General features: G+C 41.6%; 1 protein-coding gene across 2 annotated transcripts; it reads left to right on the top strand.

Moving 5' to 3' along the window:
• The first annotated feature begins 236 nt into the window (after positions 1-236).
• slc12a4 (solute carrier family 12 member 4) lies at positions 237-25,941 on the top strand. Of its 2 annotated transcripts, none has more exons than XM_084001462.1 (24): positions 237-442; positions 10,738-10,835; positions 10,928-11,059; positions 11,416-11,562; positions 11,926-11,980; positions 12,307-12,437; positions 12,560-12,801; positions 13,044-13,258; positions 13,407-13,571; positions 13,936-14,034; positions 14,150-14,207; positions 14,295-14,469; positions 14,773-14,891; positions 15,027-15,125; positions 15,351-15,470; positions 15,550-15,654; positions 16,966-17,134; positions 17,663-17,858; positions 18,694-18,863; positions 21,287-21,418; positions 21,749-21,856; positions 23,709-23,896; positions 24,015-24,148; positions 24,276-25,941. In XM_084001462.1, exons 1-24 carry the CDS (start codon positions 307-309, stop codon positions 24,365-24,367), a joined length of 3,285 nt encoding a protein of 1,094 aa, XP_083857588.1. In that variant the 5' UTR covers positions 237-306; the 3' UTR covers positions 24,368-25,941. The 2 variants fall into 2 exon arrangements, with proteins under 2 accessions (XP_083857588.1, XP_083857589.1); XM_084001463.1 differs by lacking the exon at positions 237-442 and adding an exon at positions 10,097-10,218.
• Positions 25,942-26,126: the final 185 nt, after the last annotated feature.

Below are 26,126 nucleotides of genomic sequence, written 5' to 3'. Positions count from 1 at the left end.
AGTAATGACAACCCTAAAACTCTTCAATCAGTGCCCCTACAGGTCACTCCTTCTGCCTGGGGGGGTCTGGGGGTGTGAGGAGTGTCTTTCCAAATGCATCCCAGAGACATGCGTACCCTTTCTGTTCACACAAAAAGCCCAGGAGGGGCTGGCCTGTGGGTGGGGAATATGATAATACCCTTCAGAGGAAGTGAGCGCAGTGTAGTGGAATGTAGTTGCCATTAGTGGGAGTTGAGCTTAAACTGGCTAACAGCTAGCCTGCTATGCCGAGTCTGAGCTAGAGACACAGAGGAGAGTGATGAAAACATGCCTCACTTCACAGTGGTACCGGTGAAGGACCGCGCTCAGTCCAGCTATGACAGTCTAGAGGGGATTAACTGGGTGGATTACAGAGACACTGGACAGGACCACCATGATCATCAAGATACTGTCAGCTCTGATGGTGAGTCCCACAACTTTTGCTCATCTCTTTCTGTTATCTTGAGCACAAACTGACTACTTTAGAAGTTTTGTGACTGAGAACATGTGTCCTAAAAATGTTACTTCCTGAGCTGGGCTCAACAGAGCATGGGGAGGCTTTGCTTTGTCTTCGGAGCGTTGTGAACAGCTGGTTGTATGGTTACCATGGCAATTCTCTAGGGCCAGAAAGCGGTTTTCCTCTAGCAGACAGGTCTGTTTTTGACAGCTCACTTTAGGGAAAATTGTTCAGGCACTTCTTTTACCTTTTTTCGATGTGTTTCTCCCCTGGCTGTGGAAGCCTTTTAAAACAAACTGTGGGACGGATAAGTAACAAAGGGAAAACAATGAAAGGGGTGAGAACCGTGCGGGAAAAACACAACGGGGGTGGGTTGTGTGAGGTGGGGGGACGGTACCAGTGCAACAAGAAAAGGCCTCAAGTGCTTTCTCACACAAAAGATGGAGTTCTCTTTGTGCCAGGGGAGGATTTCCTTTCACAGAGATTGGCTGCTGAACAACACAGGAGCAGATTTCTCCCTCCTCACTCCTCTGCGCCTGCTTGTCTTTTACTGTCACTCTCTTGTTTCTCCACTGTATCAACGTACAAAGAGGGAGACCGGTCCCCGACAGGAGAGGGAAGGAGATCGAGAAGAGGAGAGAGGAGTTTGTAGCTGCTTGACAGGATTATGTGAGCGCAGCACTGGTGTGTGTGTGTGTGAGAGAGAGAGAGAGAATAAGGAGAACCAAGTGGGGAACTGAGTTTTTTTTTGTTTTCTTTTTTCAATAGAAGACATTCATGGGCGTGGCCCTTTTAAAAATCAGGCACCCACGCTTAACCAAGTACCCAGAAGGCTGGGCTGGGCACGATCCTACACACTGACTGGCAAAACATTTATATTACAAGTTGTCTCAGTGTGAATGTCATGCTGACTGTTATGGTTAGAGCTTCCTACTACTGAAAAACATCAGTAGAGATTCAAGTTCAAGACTCATCAAAGTTGTTTCTGTATGTAAGCATATAAAAAGGATACATGTCTTCTGTATGTGTTTTTTGCATAAATGTATGAGCAAGTGTCTGAGTACATCAATTTGCAGTGAAACAGGGCCGTGCAGATAGGATGATCTGTGTTTTAAAATAAGGACTCTCAGCACATGTTTACTTAGCTGTTGGCTTGGGTATTTCTGGAATGCATGGATGTCACCATTTAGAGCCTAACTTTATTCTCAACAGCAGAAATGCAAGTTAAAACAATTGAGAGATACTGTACATAAAGTAGTGTCTGAAAGTGGTGTCTCTAATGTGGTCAGAGCAGAACTTTGTACCATGCCCATTTTAATCAAAATTAATGACAGATAATGAAAAAAACAGATGTCCTTAAATAACCCCTGGGAGTGTTGTGTTTTGCACAAGTTTGTTGCTGTCTCCCCTGTCATCCTGCTGTCACAAATCTTAGTTACCCACCCAAGGAAAAGTTTCCTGCTGAAGCCCGAGAACAGCAGCCATTAACCTCAGTGGACAGCTGCTGGGATGACTATACTGGGCAGGGTGAGAAGGAGGAGATGTAGAAGGAAGTAACTCTGCGTGAGCAAAGGGCACACAGTATGTTTGTATTATGTTTGAGAGACAGCTGAAAACTAAACCAAGTGGCTTCACAAGTCTATGTTATCCACTGAGTTTGACTGGAAGCAAGTTTTAGGCATGAACATATTCCCATTTCTAAACAGGAAAAAAAGTTGGGTGGGAAAGTCATTGTGGTAAACTAGTCCAGAAGGAGATGCATGTACTGGATGATTTCACCATGGGAGTGGTGGATTTGTGTGTCTCAGCTGCAGTGTGACGTTTGCAGCATGGATGAAGTGATACAGTGCAGAGTCTGTTTCAGGCCATGAACTCAACTCTGTCCAACGCAGGACGGGACAGGACCAGTCTTAACACTGTGGTCATTGTGAGAGTGCTGAAGTTCCGAGCAAGAGCAACTACCCTGAAGTAGCTTTCACGTTTCCCTTCAAGATCTACAGCTCTGCTTACAGCTCTGCTTTAGGTCTGTGCCACTTGAAATAAAGGGACACTTGTGCAAGTGGTAACCCATTTGAAGTTTTACATCTGGTCATCTGTATACTGATCATAGAGACCTCAGACCTCTCACAAAGAAAATACATGGTCATAGCACTAATTACTTTTAATTTGTGGACAGTTAAATGTTGCAATTGGCCACTAATGGTCTAAGAATGGAATGGTTCTTCATACTTATATGACAATCAGTTTTATTATTTAATTCTTCAAATTATGATTTGATTTATTGTGTATAACATGAGCAATCATTTGGATTGGATTCATGTTACCGACTCTCTCTTTTGGTATACACCAATTGTGGAAAACAATATTTGGGTTTTAAGCTATTAAATGCTGCACTGTGATTATGAGTTAGCCAAAAAGTTTTGTGTCAAGTGCTGTGAACATGTGGCGAACAGTGCGGTTATCAGAGCTAAAAACAGCTACTTGCTGTGGCTAATAAGTAAATTGAATGGATTGAAATAGCTTTGAGTTAAAAAACAAAACAAAAAACCTGTTGGCTGAGAGATGCTAAAACACTTTGTAGCACTTAACCTAATTGTGGTAAAAATATAGCAACCATAGAATGCATGTTAAAATTACATCAGACTACTAATAGTGAGTGGATCATTTGGAAAATGCTGCTATGCTCCATCTGTAATTCAGGAGGAGAACAGGGTGACTATTCCTGTCATGCTGTCTGGCACGACACACATGACAGCCCCTGAGAGATAAACACTGTGCCTGAAGAGGAATGTGAAGCTGATGACAGAGCTGGAACAAATTCTTGTATACTGTAGCTACAGATACACTCATGCACAGCCCTTGATAAATTATAAAGATTGTAGTAGATGATAAAGAGACTTTAATTAAATGATTTGTCACGCATTTCCTATGATGCAGCTACCTTTCCATCCAGTCATCTGCCATCTTTGCTCGATCTACTCATTCACGTCGAGGTGACTGGGCAAGGCATGGCAAGCAGAGCAGCTAAGGCATTGTTTTTTCCTATGGGTATCTGGCTGCAGCTGTCCCTGATGATCTCTTTACTGCCACACTTTGTAGGCTCTAAACAACAGGACTACTGTACATACAAAAACATGAAAGTTGTCCTGTATTCATGCATGAGTGACTTTTACTAAGCTGGTGTGTGGTGAATATGAAACTAGTTGAAGATGCTTTAGCATTTCATCAGAATGAAAGTTTAGAAATATCTGGACAAATCTGTTTACCAACATGCAGTGTGAAATATTGCTATCATGACTGCTGGCAAATTCAAGCATTTTAAATTTAGCAATTTCATGTGTATTTCCCAATTCCCTGACCTGGGAATTTTAGTAGAAGAAGTAATGGTACCACAGGCAAGGTAGCAACAGAGTGCCACTTAATTGCAATTTCATAAGCTGTCCTTCTTGGCTTTTATATTTAGACAGAAAATTAGGACTGTAACAAGATAAGAATGAAATTTACAGCAGGCTATTGTACAGGAACTTCGTGTTTACATTCCCATTTTTCAAGGGATGTGCGACCAAATGGGTTGCAATACACAATTCAAGAAATAAATGCACAACTTTACAATCCACTCTGTGGAAAACACCCAAGTTGTTGATCACTCATTGAAGTTACTGAGGAATGAGCTGTTAGCAAGCTACTGTACTGTATACTGTTGATTAGCAGTAGGAGTTCATCTCTAGACCACAGTTTATGATCTGTGCACATTCACACAAAGAAGGCCTTCATGTTTGTAAGGCTTTGAACTTCATTAGGTGCATTAGCATTTTGGCAAAGACACAGCAGAGACATAATCCTATTGCTTAATACAAAATTACACGCACTAGCATTAAGGCCCTGAACCACATGAGTGTGACCGTTTGTGGCTCATGCCAATACAGAGACACCACTGCTTTTAACACTTGCAGGGTTATTTATTGTAATGCTCCTTTAGAAGAATATATCTCAAGTACAACTTCGCAGCACTTGTGTTGACTAAGACTCAAAAGCGGATTTACACCAGTTTTACAGCCCCTGCACTGGCTACCTGATGAGGTCTTATGTGAGTTAAATATACAGAGCAAACCTTTTTATAACAGTCCACATCTCTGGTACAGCCTTTCCAGAGGGAAGCAGAGAATGTTAAGAAACACAAGACTTGCCCTTTTAGGCTGTTTTACATTTTCATTTTTTGTTTACTTTCTTACAATACCCCACCTTTCATTTCAGTTCTGGAGTCACTCATAATTGATTTATTCTGAATGTTGACCTGTTTTCCTGAATTTCTCACCCTGCCTCTCATGTTCACTAATTGCAAATGTAAGAGATTTATTACAGTGTTTCCTCAGTTTCTGTTTTTATTGAGTCCCTTGTTTATAACCTGATTTTTTTGCTTAGTGGGTGGAATTGGGGGCTATTATTTCTTATTATGTAAAGCAGACTACTTTTGTGTTATTATGTTAGAATGAAAAGTGCTATACAAATAAAGTCTGACTGATATGAAAGTCTGTTGTGTAGTGCACCACCTTCACCCCCTGAGGTAAACAGACTGAGCTGCCGCACTGTTCTCATCATTAGCACACATCAAAGCTAATATGTTTTGTTGTACGGCTCAGCAGGTTAGCATTCCTCTGCTCTGTCCAGATGTCACTCTTCATGGAACACAGCCATTACAGCTAACACTGGCCTGTTGCTGTACCAGAATTAAAATGTTTCTTGCTACAGGCTAGGGAGGAGAGACAGTAAAGTGAAACAAACAACTATATCAAATCTAGTTATGAGAAGTCAGATGTCTTAACTTGGAATCCCAAGTGGTATGCTCACTGGTTTTTCATGACCAAACAGTTGCTAGCAGCTACCACAACACTGCAGGCTTAAAAATGTAATGAATACTAATGCAACAGTGTGGAAGTATACTTCAAGTTACAATATATTTTGCCTGTACATGTAAATACCATTTCATTTTCCAGATTTGCATTTCTAAGCATACCAAGATCATACATCAGTGTATTAGGAAAATAAGCAAAGTTGCTTTTTGGATTTTACAATGAATTGCAAGGTGACAGTTAGAGTAACCATGATTATCATGAATATATTTGCATTCAGTTCCTTCTTTCCTTTCCAAGCTAAAGTTGGAGGATAGCTATAGAAACTACAGTGATCTCCTGCATAGGACACTCTATTTGTGTGTTATTTATTGAATTGTGACTTGTACTAAGTCAAATGTTGCTACATTCTGCCTCCACAGTGGTGCATATACACCACAAGCACATCCTGGCTGTCAAATCTTCTGCAATCCATCGGTATGACTGTTTGTAATGAGGCTTTTAATCATGTTGGATGTAATAAGCAATACTCCAGATAAATCATGTTAAGTATTTACAATTATTTACAGCCAAAAGTTGATCCATCTCTATTTCTGTTTATGCACCCTGGGGCGAAAAAGCAATTCTGTAAGAGGTCAGAGTGGTTTAGGTTCTGACAATAAGAAGCTGGGAAGGAGTTCACAGAATCATATAATGATCTCGATACTGTGAACAATAGAGAACGCATTTAGCCTTTTACTATTTGTGCTGTTGCCAGGTATTAGTTGTATCATGTTTGCCCAACCCAGTGGCACAGTACATTTTAGCTTTGAAGACATGTAGAAATGGGTGGAGGATAAGCATATACTGTATAAGTAGTCTCTGTTACTGTCTGTCTCTCACATTTTTACATACACATGTTCAAACATGCACGAACAAATGCACAGAGCACCTAAATATGTCATTTTTGCTGAATTTTGCTTAGTGTGGACTAAACTGCCCGACTTTGCTGCCTTGGTGTCTTAAATGTTTATTAAAGAGAAAGTTCAGCAAAGAGGCTTTTTCCAACCCTAAGCAGCTAACGGACAGCGATATTGTTTTCCACGTCTAATCGGCTTTTAAAAAGTGCAGACCCATTACTGTAAAGTTTCTTTCTCACTTGAACATTTGCTGGCTTTGAAAGCATTTAATAGATAATTACAAAACTCATGAATGCTCCAACTGCCTCAGCCAAGTACACTGCAAGCCAGATAAAGTAAACAAATGACCTGTTTGGTGGAAAGGCTTTGAAGATGTTTAGCAGGAGCTGCTTTCTGGAATTTGTTCGTTGGACCCATGACAAATCATAAATTTTGTCTTTTTGTCTTTGTTGGCTTGAGAACTTTGCTTTTGTTTAGAGCCCATAACCTTTGCACTTTCAATAATCTTGACAATTTGGCATCTTCTCTTCTGGGCATTGATCTATACCTGCACAAGAAATTGTACTCTGACCCCCTGACACACTCACAGTCTGTAAAAACATTTACTTTGGGCTTTAGTTGCATTTTGTATTTGACTGAGGTTACAATTTAAAAGCAATGGCCGAATGTATGATCTATTTGTTATTCAATAGTCTTTTGTTTTATGACAGTTATTAATGGCTGAAATAGTTTTGAGTGCCATAGAGAAAGTAAATGAACACACAGCATGCTGTTTCTGCGTTACATTTGAATCATTTATGACATGGAGACTTACTTTTTAAAGAAAGCCAGGGTTCAAACCATAGGCGGTGTGGGTGGTGGTTGAGGTCATCTGCCTCTCTGATTGAGACTTAAATTAAGGCTTGAAACAACCCCCTAATAGAACAACAGTTTACCTATTAGGCTACCTCCTTTCTGGATTAGGATGTGTCAAGTCTCTACGGATGACTCTATGAATGAACACTCATGTTCGCTAGTTTCTGACTTCTGCCTTAGTTACAGTTAAGCTAACTAATGTCAGCTAGCTTGCTTTTAATTTCCGGTGTGAGCTTTGAATTTCCTTCAATACAAAACGTCAGATCTTAGCAAACACCGGTGCTCAGTCATGAGCAGTGAGGCAAAGTAGTCTTGTGTGGGTGTAGCGGTATAGCTAATCTTTTATCTTTTTGATATCATCGCTGCCCTTTATTTTCAGGATTTTCTGGTTGAACAATATTAAAATCCATGAAGAAATGTACTGGGGTACAATGTTGAGGCACTTGTAGGGGAGAGTGGGGTAAATTGAGCCATTTTTCATATTCAGGATCACCACATCAAGATAATTATAATTTTTTTTGCTAACTTGTATATCTATATACTGTATATTTATGGATGTTGTGCATCCATACAAACAAATGAGTGTAAACATATAACCGTGTTCGACAAAAGGGGTCTCCTGGCACAACTTACCCTGTGGATGAGGTAAATTGAGCATAGGAGTGGGGTAAGTTGATCCACCCCCCTCCTTGCCTTCCATCCATCTCCCACCTCCCCCTTTACTTAATACTCCACCTGTCCAGGTTGCAGGTGAACACAAACTGCAGGGACTTCCTGCTGAGCCTCAAACTCAGAGAGCTTTGGGGAGTTTTGTGATTACGTCACATCTTGGGAAGAACCCCTCATCTTTCTCTTTGAAAGTAAAGCTTGACTTTACATGTCAAACCACTTTACCCATGTGGTTCTTACTTTGACAGACTCCATGAAATGACGCCTTCTTCCATAATATTTGGTCACAGGCTCAATCTTTCTTATGGTTTCCTGGGTGACTCAACTTGCCCCTATGCTCAACTTCTCCCCTACTCTACATGCGTTTTTTTACTATACACTTTTCACCCACTCCACTATATTTCTATGGGAAATATCATATTTTCTTCTCCATTACATACTGTATATTTGACAACAGCAACGGCAGATAAGAGTAAGGACTGTGAAAGAGTTGTATGATTGTTGTGTGATTTGATTGTTTTCTCAGCTGCTATTTTCAGCGAAAGAAAAAATAAAGGCTAGAGTTTCTTAATTGCTTGTTTGCAAATACTGTTGTTGGTGAAATGTGCAGAAATTAGGTTGTACCGTCCCTGTGTAAGTTATCTCTTTAGATACAAACGTATGTAGCTACATGTATCTGTCTGACAGAATAAGTGTCTTCTGACTTTGGTGTAGATCTGCTTTGGCTTGGGGCACAGGTAACATGTCGGTGCATGTTTCTGTAAAGCCTCTATGTTACTCTGTGCTCACAGCAAGACTCTTGTGTGCCAACAGGCCAGTTAATCTTTAATCTTTTTAATTATACATTTAATGTGAACTTATTAGCAAGAGACCCCCACTGTCTTCACAGCCTGATCTTAAATGAGTTTCCAAAGTTGGAAGCTAAACTATTTGGGATTTTTGGCACTAGACGACAATGTTTGGAGCAGCACTGATTGGGTCATAGTTCCTCTCAACTGCCAGCTGAGAATTTCTCACTCAAGAGGCTGTGGATCAGAGCCTCTGCCATCAACCCCCTTAATTGTTGCTTCAAATGCGTATGTTGTTTTTATCTCATTCCATTGACAGCAAGATGACACCAGAGGACACTGTTGACATTGTTTTCTTTCTAATCTGTTCTCAGCCATCACTATGGTCCTCCAACTGTGTTTTTGGCAGGGTTTGGAAAGACAGATAATCAGGAATTTTACTGAATCCTGTTTCACTTTCATGTTTTAATTCTCAGTGCTTTCTTCACTTAAACATCACATCATGTCTTCCAAGTTATTGCAAATTAATGTTTCTTCAATCTTGGAAGATAATTAGTAAGTGGTGAGGATAATTTCAGAGATGTCCTGGGTATCAGTACAACCTTTAACCTATATATCTCAAATACCCAATGCCCATTGCTTTTGTATCCCCATGAGCAGACATGCGCCTTGCATGTGTGTGTCTGTACCCTCAATTCTCCTCCTCCCTCATTGTGCACCATGTGTGTGTGTTAGATCAGGCCCCTGAATGAGTGTTCACCCCGGGTGACCGGGTGTCCTGGATAGTAATCGACAATTCCCCCAGCTAGAGCACAGACTACTCTTTTGCAGTCTGCACACAGCACATAACTATGCTCACCCACAGTGAAACCTACAGCAGTGGGACACAGGACACAGGTGAGCAAAGCTGGCATACTTTCAACACATTTGAGAATGTTTTTCTATTTCATGCCCTCTTGGTAAGTTGGCAGACTTTTTGTTGCAGGATTAATTTGGGTTTTGAGATGCCACTGTTTAAGTTTACATGCTCCAATAACTCAACCTTAGGTAATTTCGAGGTAATGAGGTGTGTGTATGCCAGTGAGTGTGAGTGTGACTGTGTGTGTGATAGAGTTTGCAGTGTGACTTTGTGTGTAATAATTGCCCCAGGCACTGTTCTCATCTCTGCTTGATTCTTTTCATCAAAAGCAGAAGTTAATGAGAGTAAAATCTAATTATTTGCCTGTTTATCACCTGGACTTTGTTTTGTTGGTCTGTGCTGTTTTTGGCCTTTCGCTGCACCTTCACTGCATTGTGTTTTAGTTGGCTGCTACATGGAGATTATTAAAATGTTTGATTTATAATTAATAGTGACAATTAAAAACTGATTGAATATTTTAAAGGATTGCCAACTGGAGTTGGTTTAGAACATTGTATTTTTCCTGTCTACTTTGTCTTATTAATTACTGCACAGGCAATGATGTTTTTTGCCCTATGGAAGATTTCATCCTTGTGACATCCAACGTGTTTGAAGCTTTATGTTTAAATATTCTGAAATTGTAACACTTTTAGCCACATCACTGTAGGTCCATAATTGTTTATAATATTTTAATTCATCTTTAAAGTAAAGCAACACGATGCAGACTTAGGGTATGAATTATCCATTTGTACTCTGCCTTAACAACATATTTAAGAAACTGCAGGTCAGTACTGCTTTTACCCTCTTTTCCCCCTTTTTATGTTAGAGAAGCTTGTGAATCAGTACTGACACCACTGGATAGATAAGAGATAAGATAAGATAATACTTTATTGTCAGATCACTCTGAAATTTGTCTTGCGTCCCATGACGTCCAAGTTTCACACAAATAATAACAAAATACAAAAACACACATTTACAAAAAGCATAAATGTTACCCTCGAAGGTCACATTTAAAGAGAAACACAAACTACCTCCTAACTCCATTCACAACATAAATCCAACATTACAATGTGTCTTTGGTGCAACACCCAGTGCTCAGTCTGTACATGAACCTTAGGTGTATGTACTGTCCATGAAAGTCTGGTTGTTACAGTAAATGTGATGCTCATTGACTTGATGCTGCACTTAAAGTGTCCGTGACACCAGAACTGCCTGATTTAGTGGCAGAGAAATTGTTGGTTTGCCTGAAAACTACTTTATCTTTTATTGTTGACCTTGGGTGTTTCTTTCCTCTCCCCAATAGGACATGGGAACCATAAAGAAGATAGTCCATTTCTCAAGGGTGCTGATGGTCCAAGCAAGAAGAATGATTTCTATGACAGGAACCTGGCCTTGTTTGAGGTCTGTTATTTTTACTTTCTAATATTTCTGTGAGATGATGGACTGAAATTAAATTCATTCATTTCACTTCGTCCCCTTCTCTCTCATTTCAGGAAGAACTGGACATTCGGCCGAAGGTTTCCTCTCTGCTCAGCCGCTTGGTCAACTACACCAACATTACCCAGGGAGCCAAGGAGCATGAAGAGGAGGAGAGTACTGAGACCTCACGTAGCAAAACCCCCAAGGTCAGGAGTCAGGGCACAGCTGAGGAACACTGTGCCTTACTGTTTTTACTGTGTGCGCTTGAGTCTTAATAACACTATCCTCCACTTCTAGCCCTTTCTGTGCCTTGCTGTCCAAGGTCTAGTTTTGTATTAAGACTTGTTGATTGATGGCTTGTGCCTTTGCACGCTCTGCAGTCAGACCGTGCCTGCGAAAGACCTGGATACATGCAAAGAGTGGATAACATGATTGAACGACCTTTAAAAAGTACATCAATCAATACTAATGATCAATACACTTGTTTCCTGAAATGTCATGCTCAATACTCTCCCCTCTCTCTTTACCCCCCTCCCTCTCTCCCTCTTTCCCCCTCTGTCAGTCTCCCAACATGGGCACTCTGATGGGAGTCTACCTACCGTGTCTCCAGAACATCTTTGGTGTCATTCTTTTTCTGAGACTGACATGGATCGTTGGGATGGCAGGCGTCATGCAGTCCCTCCTGATTGTCCTCATGTGCTGCTCATGTGTTAGTATGAGGACACATACTGTACACAAACACACACACAGACATACAGACAGGGCTGACCCCAACATCAGTGTGGGACATGAGACAGCTTTTATTGGCTAAATCAGTCAATAGAATTTACACGGTTACATAAGCAGCAGCGATCAATGCATTAAAGACAAAGAATGTCAGCCTCACTTGTATTTTTGTCACCTAAACCTTACATATTATGCTAAACATGTATGAGTATGTTACTATGTTAAACCGCTGTTAGCTTCAGCTGTCATTTTGTTCAGTGGATGTTACTGTTAAGTTGAAAAGTGTCCATGATGTCTGTGTGATATGTGCCCTTTCCTATATTATAATTTCCTCTTTCCTTTGCAGACAATGCTCACAGCCATATCAATGAGTGCCATTGCTACTAATGGTGTCGTTCCAGGTAATACTTGGGACCATGTCACATTTACTCTGCATCTATTTTTCTATTCGTGCCACACTTACAGTTGTAGCATATTTTTCTCTTGCCTGATCTCATGAAGAATAGCGTAGAACTTTATGGATATTAATTCAATACATACCTGCTTTTTTAAGATAATTAGTTGCTGGTCCCTCAGATCCACTGTCTGCTCTTAAATCGAAGTTATAATTCCTATTACAGCTCCTTCCACAAGGGGGCAGCAGAAACCTACCAAATCTACTGCTTGCAGTTGAGAGAGGTATTTCCAGAGGATTTCAGCATCCAACAGTTTGTTTTGTCTTTTGCAGCTGGAGGGGCATACTTCATGATATCTCGCTCACTTGGTCCTGAGTTTGGAGGAGCTGTGGGTTTGTGCTTCTACTTGGGCACCACCTTTGCTTCTGCCATGTACATACTTGGTGCCATTGAAATCTTCTTGGTCAGTTTGTTAAAATATTATTCTACAGTCCCTAAGTAACAGATAACAACCTATTGCATGCATTTTCCACACACTATAGTATGCTTGCATTAAATCTTGTGTTGTCTTTTTTTCCTCCTCAGAAATATCTGGTCCCTCAGGCAGCCATCTTTCACTCCACTGACCCCCTTGGGAGTGACAGTGCCATGCTGAACAATATGCGAGTGTATGGCTCCATCTGCCTCACTCTGATGGCAGTAGTGGTTTTTGTGGGAGTCAAATATGTCAACAAGCTGGCCTCTCTTTTCCTGACATGTGTTATTATCTCAATTGTTTCCATCTATGCCGGGGCAATCAAATCTGCTAGCCACCCACCAGAATTCTCGTAAGTCTGCAGGGGAATGAATTTAACAGGGTGTCCTGAGAATTATAGAGATTAATTAATCTGAGATAACTGGTTTAAGTGGGAGGAGATCATGATAATTCTGAATTGCTTGCATAACATAAATAAATAATTAATGTTTCCATATTATTTTCTTTCTTTTGATAGTTTTTATTTTTATTGGTGATGATGATTGTGCTAGTTGTCTAACCAATGATATTCTAAATTCTGTGTGTTTGCTGTAGGATCTGCATGTTGGGTAACAGGACTTTGGTGAGAGATCGCTTTGATGTGTGTGCTAAGACTGTGGTTGAGGGCAACATCACAGTGCCCAGTCAGCTGTGGGACAGGTTCTGCCTGCCGGGGAACATGAGCAGCGCTCAATGTGATGACTACTTCATGCAGAACAATGTGACAGAAATACAGGGCATCCCTGGACTGGGCAGTGGGATTTTTAGAGGTGAACTAACTATTAATTCTATTAATCTGAAAATTGAACTGCCTGTATTTTGGAAATAAATTGCCAAAGAGATGTCCTGCTTCATTAATGTCACCTTCCTATAATGCTCATTCGTTTCCAGTGCTCTAAGTATCTCTTCTCCCATTAGAAAACATGTGGGGCAACTACATGCAGAAAGGAGAGATCCTAGAGAAAGCAGGGCTACAGTCAGTGGATGCCCACGGCGCCATGGACAATTTTGGCATGTATGTGTCAGCTGACATCGCTACATCGTTCACACTTCTGGTTGGGATCTTCTTCCCATCTGCCACAGGTAAAACAACATCCTAAAACAAATCAACAGCTTTTATAGCACTCTCTTCTGTCTCAGTCAAATTACTTACTTGTGTTATGTCTCACTAATACAGCAATATAATAGTATGTTTGCCATAAATGGTCGATCTATTAAACCTGTAATCTATACGATGTAGACAATAAGACCCTATTGCCGGTGACCGACCTAATTTCTATACAATATGAACTCATAAAGTGAGTAGTCATTTTTACATAAGGTAATAAAAACAAATTATAATTACCTTGCAGATGCAAAAAGACAAGGAAGCTTTAAACCTCTAATCCAGCCAGTAGGAGCATAATGTCCCATGTGTTTAAGTACTGACTTTATTTTTCTCATGTAGGTATCATGGCAGGCTCCAACCGATCCGGTGATCTCCGGGATGCGCAGAAGTCCATCCCCGTGGGAACTATTTTAGCCATAACCACTACTTCACTTGTCTGTATCCTTTATTTCAGTGACTTCATAATTCAACTCAGAAAGGTAAAACAGGAAAATAAATCAGATTTGATTTTCATGTTTGTGATGTGAGCAGCTCCTTCACCCCTTGTATTCAGATTTAAGCTCCGTCGTCCTGTTTGGGGCTTGTATTGAAGGAGTTGTTTTAAGGGACAAGTAAGTTCATTGAATCCTACTGCAAGTTACTACTATGATCAGACTTCTTGGAACAGTAAACTTTAATAATGGCAAAAATACTTGCAGGTTTGGGGATGCTGTCAGAAAAAACCTGGTGGTGGGGACTCTGTCGTGGCCGTCTCCATGGGTTATTGTCATTGGCTCCTTCTTCTCTACGGTTGGGGCAGGCCTGCAATCTCTGACTGGGGCCCCACGACTTCTACAGGCTATTGCGAAGGACAACATCATCCCTTTCCTCAGGGTGGGGAAGCACCGGCTGACACTGTTGATAAAACGTTAACCATTTCACATTCTGAAAGATCTTTACTCTCTGCAAGAAATGTCCAACAGGCTTGTTGACAGATGGACAACAGTTATTATGTCTAACATGGGATTATTTGAATATTCAGAATAACTCTAAAAATACATGCAGTTTGATGCGCTGGAATCATTTGCATTTGGTAATATAGGCTATTCCTTGAAAATGTATTTGAATATGATATAAGCAGTGATTTGCATTGCTGTATGCGAAGGTTCTGAGTCATTTTTTTTGTTTTTGTTTTAGGTGTTTGGTCATGGGAAGAGCAATGGGGAGCCTACATGGGCACTGCTGCTGACTGGTCTCATAGCAGAGTTGGGTATCCTCATTGCCTCACTGGATATGGTTGCTCCTATCCTTTCCATGTAAGTTCACTTGCATATACTAAAAATATGGCATACAGTAAGCCATGTATGTACTATACACACCTTACACATTAACTTCCCTCAGACATGTTGTGTACATGAAACACAAAAATTGCCTGTGTCTTTGTTCACCAGGTTCTTCTTGATGTGCTATCTCTTCGTGAACTTGGCCTGTGCAGTTCAGACTCTTTTACGGACCCCAAACTGGAGGCCAAGGTTTAGATATTACCACTGGTGAGTGCAGCTCCATCATCATCTCCATCATACTTTGAACAGGTGGTGGGGACACTATACTTCTCCTAGATTCTCCTCCTCCTCCAACTCTTTGATTACAAGATCATTTCTGTTCATGCTATAGATGCTGTCATGAAAGACTAAAGTAATTCATTATGTATCCTTGCAAATGACTGCTGTTGCTATGCAGAAATGTAATTTTAGACATGTCTGCCACACCCACAGGGCTCTGTCCTTCCTTGGTATGAGTATGTGTCTGGCTTTAATGTTCATCTCCTCCTGGTACTACGCTATAGTGGCCATGGGCATTGCTGGGATGATCTACAAATACATTGAGTATCAGGGGTATGTCTGGAGTGAAATGCGTTTAACTTCCAGTGCATTCTCAGTGATTGGATAATGACATTTGTGCTTCTATGAACAGAGCAGAGAAGGAGTGGGGCGATGGTATTAGAGGACTATCGCTCAGTGCTGCACGCTACGCCCTGCTGAGACTTGAGGTCGGACCCCCACACACCAAGAACTGGAGGTACAGCTACACCTACAGAAGATGCTCTGAAATATTTCCTTGCAAACATTTCCCAGGGTATTCAAACTGCATTTCTGGAGTCACATGACATGTAGTTGTTGTTGTTGTAAAAGAATAATCAGATCATTTGACAAATGTTTCACAATATCAAACTGTTGATTCAGTCAATAGACTAGAGCACAGCCTATGTCTCATTGACACATGAAATTTAATAGGGAGAACCTGCTAGTTTTTCAAGATTTTACCGGTATAGTTTAAGACTCTTTGCGTGGGACTGGCATGAAATAATGAGTCATAAGATTCCCTGCTCACCATTAAAACAACTTCCAGAATGGGGTCACTGAACTTCAAGTATACAACGAGAGAGTGTCATTTGGCAAGTACACACGCAATAAAAGCACTTTTGGGAAGTGGTGGCCCAAGGTTTCTCTCCCTTATTTGTTCATTGGCGTCATGCTTGCCAATCAGTTCCAGTAAGTTAGCGTGCTAACTGTTTGTGTTGTATACACTGTAATCACTCTCATGCTGCACTTCCTCTTCCCCAGACAGTGGTAGTGACACAACAGCTGCTCTAATGGAATAGAGACAATACATCAATACAATGTATACAACACAGTTGAGTAAGCACTGGCTTGGTGGGTTAAAGAGGTTAAACCTGATCACCTTGGTAGGCAAATTTAAGTAATTTCTTCTATAGTTGCATCCATCAGTGACACAATAACATTTGATAATGGGTTTCAAACATTTTCTGTAATAACACATCTAAAAGCAAAGATCTCATTGCAAGCGGTTTGCAGTCTAATTTGAGTCAGTCAAAGTTTAAGAATCAGTAGTACTCAATAACTGTTGAGTCACTGGCATTTCCATGACCTTATTTCAACAAAAGTTCAGGGTTTAAAGTTACTTTATTGGTACAGGTAGGTAGTTTTACAAAGCTGAGACGGATTCACTAAGAGATAATCTTTTAAAAGCAACAGTAACATGTCTGGTCAACTGCAAGCTATATTTTTAAGCGAGACTTCAGTTTACCTGCAAATCAATCACACTAATACTTGACTCTGTATGTCCTGTATGTTTACACAAAAGCATGCAGGCAGAAACTGATTACATCATCAGTTCTTGAACTGGCAGTGACCATTCAGTTTTCCTGTTTTAATAGATCAATATTTGCATGAGCATGAGTCCATTCTTTCTATTGAAGCATCAAATAAAAAAAAAAAAAATTCTCTGTAATGAGGTGACAGTCTTTGCAAATGCACATCTTTGACACAGGCCATTGTCTCATATTGTATGTCATTCACTGCTCTACAGACCTCAGCTCCTGGTGCTACTGAAGCTGGATGAGGACCTCCATGTAAAATACCCTCGACTGCTCACCTTTGCCTCACAACTGAAGGCAGGAAAAGGTCTCACCATTGTGGGCTCTGTCATCCAGGGCAACTTCCTGGACAGCTATGGGGAAATGCAGGCAGCTGAACAGGTACATACACACGTTCTATGTTTCTGTATTGTACTGTGTTGCTGACTATGTAGCCACAGTATGAACATGTTTATAATGTGAAAAGCTTAAAGAAACATACATATTTTTTCTGTATAACATTTCCTCCTTAGTATCACTTTTTTCAGTTAAGTGTAAGGACAGGTGTAGAAACATGTTGCTGTTAGCAATAGGACATGGTGCAAATGAGCCATTTCAGATAAATCAAGGATTAGTGCAAGAACATTTCTTACGACATGATTTGTTGGCAATGAGTTAAACATGAAGCAAATGTAAGGACAAATCAGGTGCAGACAGTGAAACTTTAATTAATGTAATTTGTAATTATAATTTTTTTGGGGTTTTTTTTGCAATAGAAGTCTTTATGGTGTATTTCTGATCACAATATACTGTATTTAATTTGATCAGATACAAGACGGAGGAACTGTCAAACAGTTTTTATTCATTTCAGCTATTAAATATCCAATTACTACTTCCTAAAGATCAGTCAATCACCTCTCATTCTGCCAGGCAATCAAGAATATGATGGAGATAGAGAGGGTGAAGGGTTTCTGCCAGGTCGTGGTAGCATCTAAAGTGCGTGAGGGTATTGTCCATCTGATCCAGTCCTGTGGTCTGGGAGGCATGAAGCACAATACCGTAGTGATGGGCTGGCCATATGGCTGGAGACAGAGTGAGGACCCTCGTGCCTGGAAGACTTTCATCAGTAAGTCTCAATGAAATACTAATATAGCTTAAAAGATCCAACCAGCATTTGCAGTATTGGCCACACATTTAAGTGACTGCCACCCTAAAGTCAGCCTTGATTGTATAATGTTTACTGGAATGAGTATGTGTTCATGATTACAGTCATTATCCTGAGCTTTTTGTTATAACAGCTAAAGGGACTGAAAAAGCTAATTCAACTAACACCGAATACACTGTAGCTGAATTTATTAAAGCAGATATCAGTGGAATGTTTTTGTTAATATAAGTCCTAAATAGTCCTATTTTCCCGTCAGCAATCACTTACATGAAGTATTTCAGCCTAAACACGAGTCTCTCCGTCACTCTGCTCTGCTGTAACCCGAGGAGAAAATTTTCCTTGTGGGATACAAGTGTTATCCAATGAGGAGAGAGAACGGCATGAAGGGCTGTGTGTGCAGCCAAGGGATGCGCGTGAATGTGGTGACGTAGCACGAGGACCAATTGATGCCTGACAAGGGCGGGGGCTGCTAACTCATGGTGCGTTCAAAGAAACTCGTACTTTGTGTTTTTCCTTCCTGTGAAGTCATACCAGTTCGATCTGGTACGAGTTCACGGGTCGGAAGTTACGAGTGGCCGTTATAGGGAACTTTCACAGACAACAGGATGGTAAAAACACGAGCTACGGGTTACCTGGAACGCTACCAAGTCGTAGTTGTGACTTGAAGCTGTAACTTACGGTTTCAAAAGCCTGCCTTGAACGCAGCATTAGCCGAAACGGCCGTGAAGCTGATATCTGCTTTAACACACTATTCACTGATACAGTACAGTTACTAATAGCAGATACCTCTATCCAGACACAGTCCGCTGCACCACAGCTGCCCACTTGGCCCTGATGGTGCCCAAAAACGTGTCCTTCTACCCAAGCAACCACGAACGCTTCACGGACGGGAACATTGACGTGTGGTGGATCGTCCATGATGGGGGGATGCTCATGCTGCTGCCTTTCCTGCTCAAACAGCATAAAGTAAGTTCTGTCAGGACCACTATGTCAAAATAATATTTATTTACTTGCACAGTTTAGTTTGGCGGTATGGTACTGTTCTGGGACCCCCTGCTCTTCCACGCGCTTGCGTGGAAAGCCTGAGGCAGGAAGAGCACCTTCCTGCCCTTCACGAGCCATCATGAACGGCATAAGCAGGGAGCGCAGCAGCAAAGAAAACCCAGACAGAGCAGAGCAACCAACAAGATACAATGACAGGAGGAGCTGGGGTGGAGGTGGGTTGCAAAAAAGCCGGCAGAGGAAGCAGCAGCAGCAAGGGAGGTGATGTCGGGCTAGAGTAGTTTAAATAGCGCGCTCTGAATGCAGTTCCCCAATAGGAAGCAGCCACGGAGAGTCAGCTGAGCCATCAGCTGATCTGCACAGGTGAAGACAGTTAGGCTGTGCTGATTAAGAGCTTGACGTCATGGCCTGCCAGAACTAACGCTACGCTCAATTTCTGTCAGGACCACTATGTCAAAATAATATTTATTTACTTGCACAGTTTAGTTTGGCGGTATGGTACTGTTCTGGGACCCCCTGCTCTTCCACGCGCTTGCGTGGAAAGCCTGAGGCAGGAAGAGCACCTTCCTGCCCTTCACGAGCCATCATGAACGGCATAAGCAGGGAGCGCAGCAGCAAAGAAAACCCCCAAAACGACCACACCGGCAAATCCTGGAACCTCTGCTAAGAGATGCCAGGAAGCTATCTAGGATGGAATTAATTTTTGCCTATAAAATTTAATAGGGAATAAGCCACATGCTACCTCTTAATAATTATGAATAATAATAATAACAACATAGATGTAACCAATCACCATGAATGAATATTAAATCAATTTACAATGAGAGGCTCATTGCTTTTTGAGCATATAGAATGACTCTATTGCCGGGCGCAGTAGCAAAGAAAATCCCCCAAAACGACCACGCTGGCAAATCCCTGACCCTCTTGCAACAAGAGATGCCAGGCTATCTCGGGTGGAAATAATTTTTGTAAAATTTAAAATAGGGAATAAGCCACATACAATAATAATAATTATTAATAACAACAACAACAGACTATAGAATCATGCATATTATGAATGATGATCATGAATATTTATTAAGTCAATTATTTACAATGAGAGGCTCATGGCATGACCCCCTGCTCTTCCACGCGCTTGCGTGGAAAGCCTGAGGCAGGAAGAGCACCTCCCTGCCCTTCATGAGCCATCATGAACGGCATAAGCAGGGAGCGCAGCAAAGAAAACCCCCCAGAACAACCACACAGGCAAATCCCTGACCCTCTAACATAAGAGATGTCAGGAGGCCATTTAAGTTGGAAATAAATGTGGCCCCTTTAAAAGGGAAATAGACAAAGAACCCCCGGTGAATAATTCCACGCAAAATATGATTCTGTATGATCGCTATGGAGGTCGAAACCCAGCGCAAATTAGGCAAGGCAAGGCAATTTTATTTGTATAGCCCGTTTTCACAAACAGTTTGTCTCAAAGGGCTCTACATGGCGTCGTAACAACATCCTCTGCCCTTAGACCCTCACATCGACTGAGGAAAAACTCCATGGAAAACCCTTTTAACAGGGAAAAATCGGAGAAACCTCAGGGTGAGCAACAGAGGAGGGATCCCTCACCCAGGACGGACAGACGTGCAATAGATGTTGATACAGACAACAGACAAATTAAGAATAAAGCAAACCGTTCCTTGTGTGACGCTCCGACCGCGTGGCAGCAACGCTGGCAAACAGAAACTCCACAGCCGTTGTCATCAATGGAACACCTGTGTGAGACGCCGTCCCCGCCTGCCAGGTGCAGCCCCGGCGGAGAGAGGGAGCCCCCCTCCCCCGCCGCCGCAGACGGCGTCCCCCGCCCCAGAGGTTCGCTGAAGCCCCACGACACGTCACCGGGCCAGCCGCCGCGGGTCCGCATCGCGGATGGGGGAGACGACATCGGGAGCAGCGGGGCGAGCACGAACACGAGCGGCGATCCTTCCCTCATGCAGGAGCCCGTCTTGCAAAAAAGCCGGCAGAGGAAGCAGCAGCAGCAAGGGAGGTGATGTCGGGCTAGAGTAGTTTAAATAGCGCGCTCTGAATGCAGTTCCCCAATAGGAAGCAGCCACGGAGAGTCAGCTGAGCCATCAGCTGATCTGCACAGGTGAAGACAGTTAGGCTGTGCTGATTAAGAGCTTGACGTCATGGCCTGCCAGAACTAACGCTACGCTCAATATGACACAGTTAACTGTCCATCTTCAGCGTTTTAAAGTAACTTTATAGTGTTTCAAACATGTTCAAACATTGATGAATAGAGGATGATTTTGACTGACGTTTTCTTTGAGTAATTATATTCACATTTATTCTATACTGCAGTGCAAATAGTAACACATGGCCATTTTGAACTGGTTTTGTTTGTGTTTTAGGTATGGAGGAAATGCAAGATGCGCATCTTTACTGTAGCCCAGATGGATGACAACAGTATCCAGATGAAGAAAGATCTAGCAACGTTCCTTTATCAGCTGAGAATAGAGGCTGAAGTCGAAGTGGTGGAGATGGTGAGAGTTCATATTACACATCTAGTAATTTGGAAGAAAAAAGAGAAAAGATTGCATGCCTCGTTATGTTCAGAACAAACTCAGTAAAAACTTGAGGTGGTAATATAAATGGCAGCTAAAACCACATGCCCATCTTTGTCTACTGAAACAAGTAATAATTGTTTTTTTTTTAGATACATGCAGACTAAAAAAATGCTTTCCTCATTCAGCCTGATGAGGGGATAGAAATCAAATATTTGAACATAGATTCATTAAATTGCACTGCTGCACTGTTCGTTGAGAAAGAATGTTTCATTTTCATCAACGATTAAAATTATGTTTTCATTTCAGCATGACAGTGACATCTCAGCATACACATATGAGCGGACGCTAATGATGGAGCAGAGGTCCCAGATGTTGAGGCAAATGAGGTTGTCCAGTGCAGAAAGGCAAAGAGAGGTATGTAGACCTTGAGTAAACTAATTAGATCTTGGTGGTTAAAAGTCAAAGGTCAGGGATATGGTGACAGTTTGAAGGCATATTCTGATGACTGATTTGTAGTCTTATTCTGAGTCATCGGTTGTAGTTGTATTCTGATTGGTTAGCTGGTTTGCAGGTGAATTTTCACTCATTGGTGTGCAGTTGAATTCTTATTGGTTGCTTGCTTTGTAGCTGGATACATAATGCAAAGCTACCAATCGGAGCGCAGTTACAAACTTACTGATCAGAACATGTCTATGAATCAGCAAAACAATGACAAACACCCAATGTCCATCTGTCCCATTCTGATTAACATGATGGGCCCTAGTTTCCTAGACCATGCGCAGTCTAGGTGAAGCGCAGCTTCGCCGCGCCAACGGGGCGTGTCCAGGTGCATTTTGCAAGATTGGTGCACGGCGCAGTCCGGTGCAGGCCAGCGCAGGCACTCCCCTTGTCCCTCCTACCGGCGCACATGGCAAAGAGGGAGGAGATAAGGCAGGAGGGGGAAAGGATTCAGATCTTCACCAATCAAATGAGCTCGTCTCCTCACCTTTAACTGCGCCGCGGGCGATGCGCAAGTTTGTCATTTTATACTTCGACATGGACGGAGGAGACAGCGACGCCAGAGGCCGAACCTCTCCCAGGAGGAAATGGGTGTTTTGGTCCGGAGGTCCGAGCTCAGAGTGGCCGAATAATGAGTTTACTAATATCCTTAATCAGGTTTGCCCTGATACACTGAGAACCGCTGCCCAGTATAAAAAAACAAAAACTAATAAACTAATAAAGAAACTCACATTTAGTATTTAAACCCTGTGTAAGACAGATGAGAGGTGTACACTAATCACAACATAAACAAACACCATGCGTAACATGGATGAAATCAGGAGCATCTCAGCATAAAGGACGCATTGCCAAGTGTCTCTCTCCCTCTCCCTCTCTCTCTCTCTGTCTGTCTGTCTGTCCCCTTTATTTCTTTTTCTGTGATGAGAGATGCTGAGTATAGGCTATATACTGACTATCTGACACCGAGGCTGTTGTGGTTGGCTGAGAGAGACGATAGTTTGTTTGTTTTTTGTTTTTTATTACGGCTGCGTGACGACGCGGTCGCTCGCCCGCTAATAAATTAATAAGTAAATAAATAAATAAAGCGGATCATCACAACGGCACAGTGCGTATCTAAACACGGCAGTGACATGCAGTCATCCACCCTCACAATCCTGCTCTTGGAACATCCGGGGCTGCTTTTTAGCCCCAGTTCGTCCCTGCTGTGTTAATTCAGGTCGAGTTTCCATTACGCGTGCCGACAGCCTTTGATCTGACATAAGATGTGACGGGACAATCTATATACGTAGATATAAATTCACGTGTTAATTTCATTAGTTGCATTAAATAGTGTTTGTTGTAATTATTTATTGCATCTAAATGTGCCTGGAACTGTGGAAACCTGCCTGTGCCTGCACGTCAATCTACCACTGCACCGGCTGCGCTTGCCGTGCGCCGAGAGTAGACCAGGTTTGAGGTGGCGAGCTTTCAGCGCACCCTCGGCGGGGCATTTTCGCACGAAACTTCCTCTGCGCCAAGCTGAATCTGTGACGCCTCCCCCTGCTGCGCCACCACACCCATCTCGGCGAAGCGTGATCTACCAATCTGCCAAACTGACTGTGTGCCGGGCTGCGCTGGTCGAAACTTGCACTGCACCGGCTGCACCAACCTGCACTGCGCCACGAAACTAGGGCCCATCTCAGAAATGCCGGGAGGGAATTTTTACAAATTGGCACCAAAATTCACTGAGGCTGAGGGACAAACTGATTAGATTTTTGTGGTCTTGCAGGCCCAGCTGGTAAAAGACAGACACTCTTTGGTGCGCATGGGAAGTCTTTACTCAGATGAGGAGGAGGAGGTGGTGGAGGCTCCTCCAGAGAAGGTTCAGATGACATGGACAAGAGAGAAGTGTGAAGCTGAGAGGAGAAACAGGAATAATGCACCTGAGAACTTCAGAGAACTCATGAGCCTCAAACCGTGAGTTGGATGCTAAACCTTTCACCTTTTCCCCCCTTTTCACCTTGCATGTTTCTCAGTTTCACAGAGTCAGAGCTTGCTTTGTAAGAGTTTATTTGTCTATGTTGCTGTACCCCAGGGATCAGTCCAATGTGCGGCGAATGCATACAGCTGTGAAGCTGAATGAGGTAATAGTCAACAGATCCCACGATGCTCGATTAGTGCTGCTGAACATGCCAGGGCCACCCCGTAACACAGATGGTGATGAGAACTGTATCCTTTGCCGATATGATCAAAACAAAAATGTGTCTTTTACAAAATTCTGTGGCAAATTGCAAGCTTTACTATGTGTGTGCCAGCTATTGTTTGCTTGGTTTTACTTCCGTAACCGTTTCCTCAGATATGGAATTTCTGGAAGTGTTGACTGAAGGACTGGAGAGGGTGCTGCTGGTGAGAGGTGGAGGTCGGGAGGTCATCACAATCTACTCATGACCAATCAGGAGCTGCTACACAGGGCACTCAGACTCAGCAGAATACATTCCACCAATGGACACAGAGCAGTGCCCTCTCTGCTGCCAGACAAATGTTTTTTTTATTTTTTTTTATTTGGGGCTTTTTTCGCCTTTAATGGAAAGCACAGTTAAGAGAGAGAGAGAGACAGGAAATGGGGAGGCAGAGAGGCAGAGAGACCCTCACACATGGGGCGGCTGCTCTACCAAGTGAGCTAAACACCGCCCGCAGACTGATGTTTATAGATGCATCGGTTTGATACCTTTTTTTAGATTATAAACTTTTGAGTACAAAAGAGGTTTTATTGTATTCTTGTAGAATACTGCGTCATTCTACATATCTATCCAGTTCATTCAAGGCTTTGCCATTCGTTAATGAATTCATTTTTCTCCCTCAGAAACACTGACTGTCAAACAGAGAGTTTATGTTAGTATTTTCTCATTTATAGGTACCAAATACCTCTTAATATGTGGAAAACACACCTATATTTGAATATTTAGCAGACAGCACAATCGTGTTAACAGTTTTAATAATATTTGTTTGTTTGATTTTTATTCTACAACAACCTTTTGATTATTTTGGAAGCACGTCTCTATTTATTTATTTATTTTCTCAACACTTCCCCATTGCGGTAAAAGAAAATATCACTGTAGATAATAAACATAATTCTTGACGTTGGCTATGCTGCATTGGCGGAATTGGTGGCACAAAACCCAGTTTGTAAATGTGGATGCTAGAGATCATAAAGTGTGTTTTTTCAAAAGAGATATAAGTTATGATTTTTGGGATATTTTTGTTATTGATAAGAGAAGAAAGTGTATGTGAATTATGTTAGAATTACATCTTTTCAGACCTGAAAAGCTTATCTGCACACAAAAGACTTATTTAAATGAATTAAAGTCATAATGCTTCAGATTTTCATTAAATAAACCATACTTTATATAATTCATAGTTTACAATATTTCTGCAATAGCCGCAAAAAGTATTCACATTCTGTACATACTTCTCACATCTGTGTAGTTAGGTTTAGTTAGTTTTCATTATACTCTGCAATGTATCTGACTAAGTCCCTCCTCAAGGAGTGTCACCTGCAGTATTGAACCACACTTTCTGTTACCACTTACTACAGGTGTTATTAAATCAACCCAGCCTGAAATCTAAAGGATCACAAGGACATTCTTCTCTCAGCTACATGAGACTATCAGATGACATTAAGTGTTGGTTTTTTTAAAGATCATTTTCTAGGAAGTTGAGTATAATCAGTATTTTAGGCCAGCAATACAGTATAGAGAACAACAGTTTCTTTTTATGATGACTAAATGATCTGTAAAGCCAAATGTTTTATATGTAAGGCATAATCCATGACAAGGTGTGCAGTTATTAAAAAAACTAAACAGACTACAAAGAATTTTCCTGGTATTCCCTTCACTTAATTTTCATAAAATTGTCACTTGCCTGAAAAAAAATGTTTTTACTAATTCTACTTTGGGTCAAAGACTCTCTTTATAGAGTCTTGGTGTTGGCAGTCTTTTAGTGAAGCGTTACAGCTGTCTGGTTGTCAGGAAATCACTTGTTTTTTTTCAATTCATTTTTTATGGTCTAGATGTTAAGAAAACATAAAAATGAGCTTGTCAAAGCAAATCCCTATGATTGTATACAGTATTGAAGACATGTTTTCACACTGTTGCTTTGAGTAACTACCGTTTTAAATAAAACGGGTTATACAGTATCTTTGTGTTCA

This window comes from Trachurus trachurus (genome assembly GCF_905171665.1).
Source record: "Trachurus trachurus genome assembly, chromosome: 3".
Taxonomy (NCBI): domain Eukaryota; kingdom Metazoa; phylum Chordata; class Actinopteri; order Carangiformes; family Carangidae; genus Trachurus; species Trachurus trachurus.
Note: the sequence above shows the minus strand (reverse complement) of the source record. Positions and strands in the feature narration are given on the sequence as shown.

What these genes read in the sequence shown, in the direction of transcription:
- slc12a4 (XM_084001462.1), top strand. Translation starts at nt 307, where the DNA reads ATGCCTCACTTCACAGTGGTACCGGTGAAGGACCGCGCTCAGTCCAGC. An exon ending in GGGCAGTGGGATTTTTAGAG is followed by an intron (nt 13,259 to 13,406) that starts GTGAACTAACTA and finishes TTCTCCCATTAG; the next exon opens with AAAACATGTGGGGCAACTAC. An exon ending in AACCACTACTTCACTTGTCT is followed by an intron (nt 14,035 to 14,149) that starts GTATCCTTTATT and finishes CCTTGTATTCAG; the next exon opens with ATTTAAGCTCCGTCGTCCTG.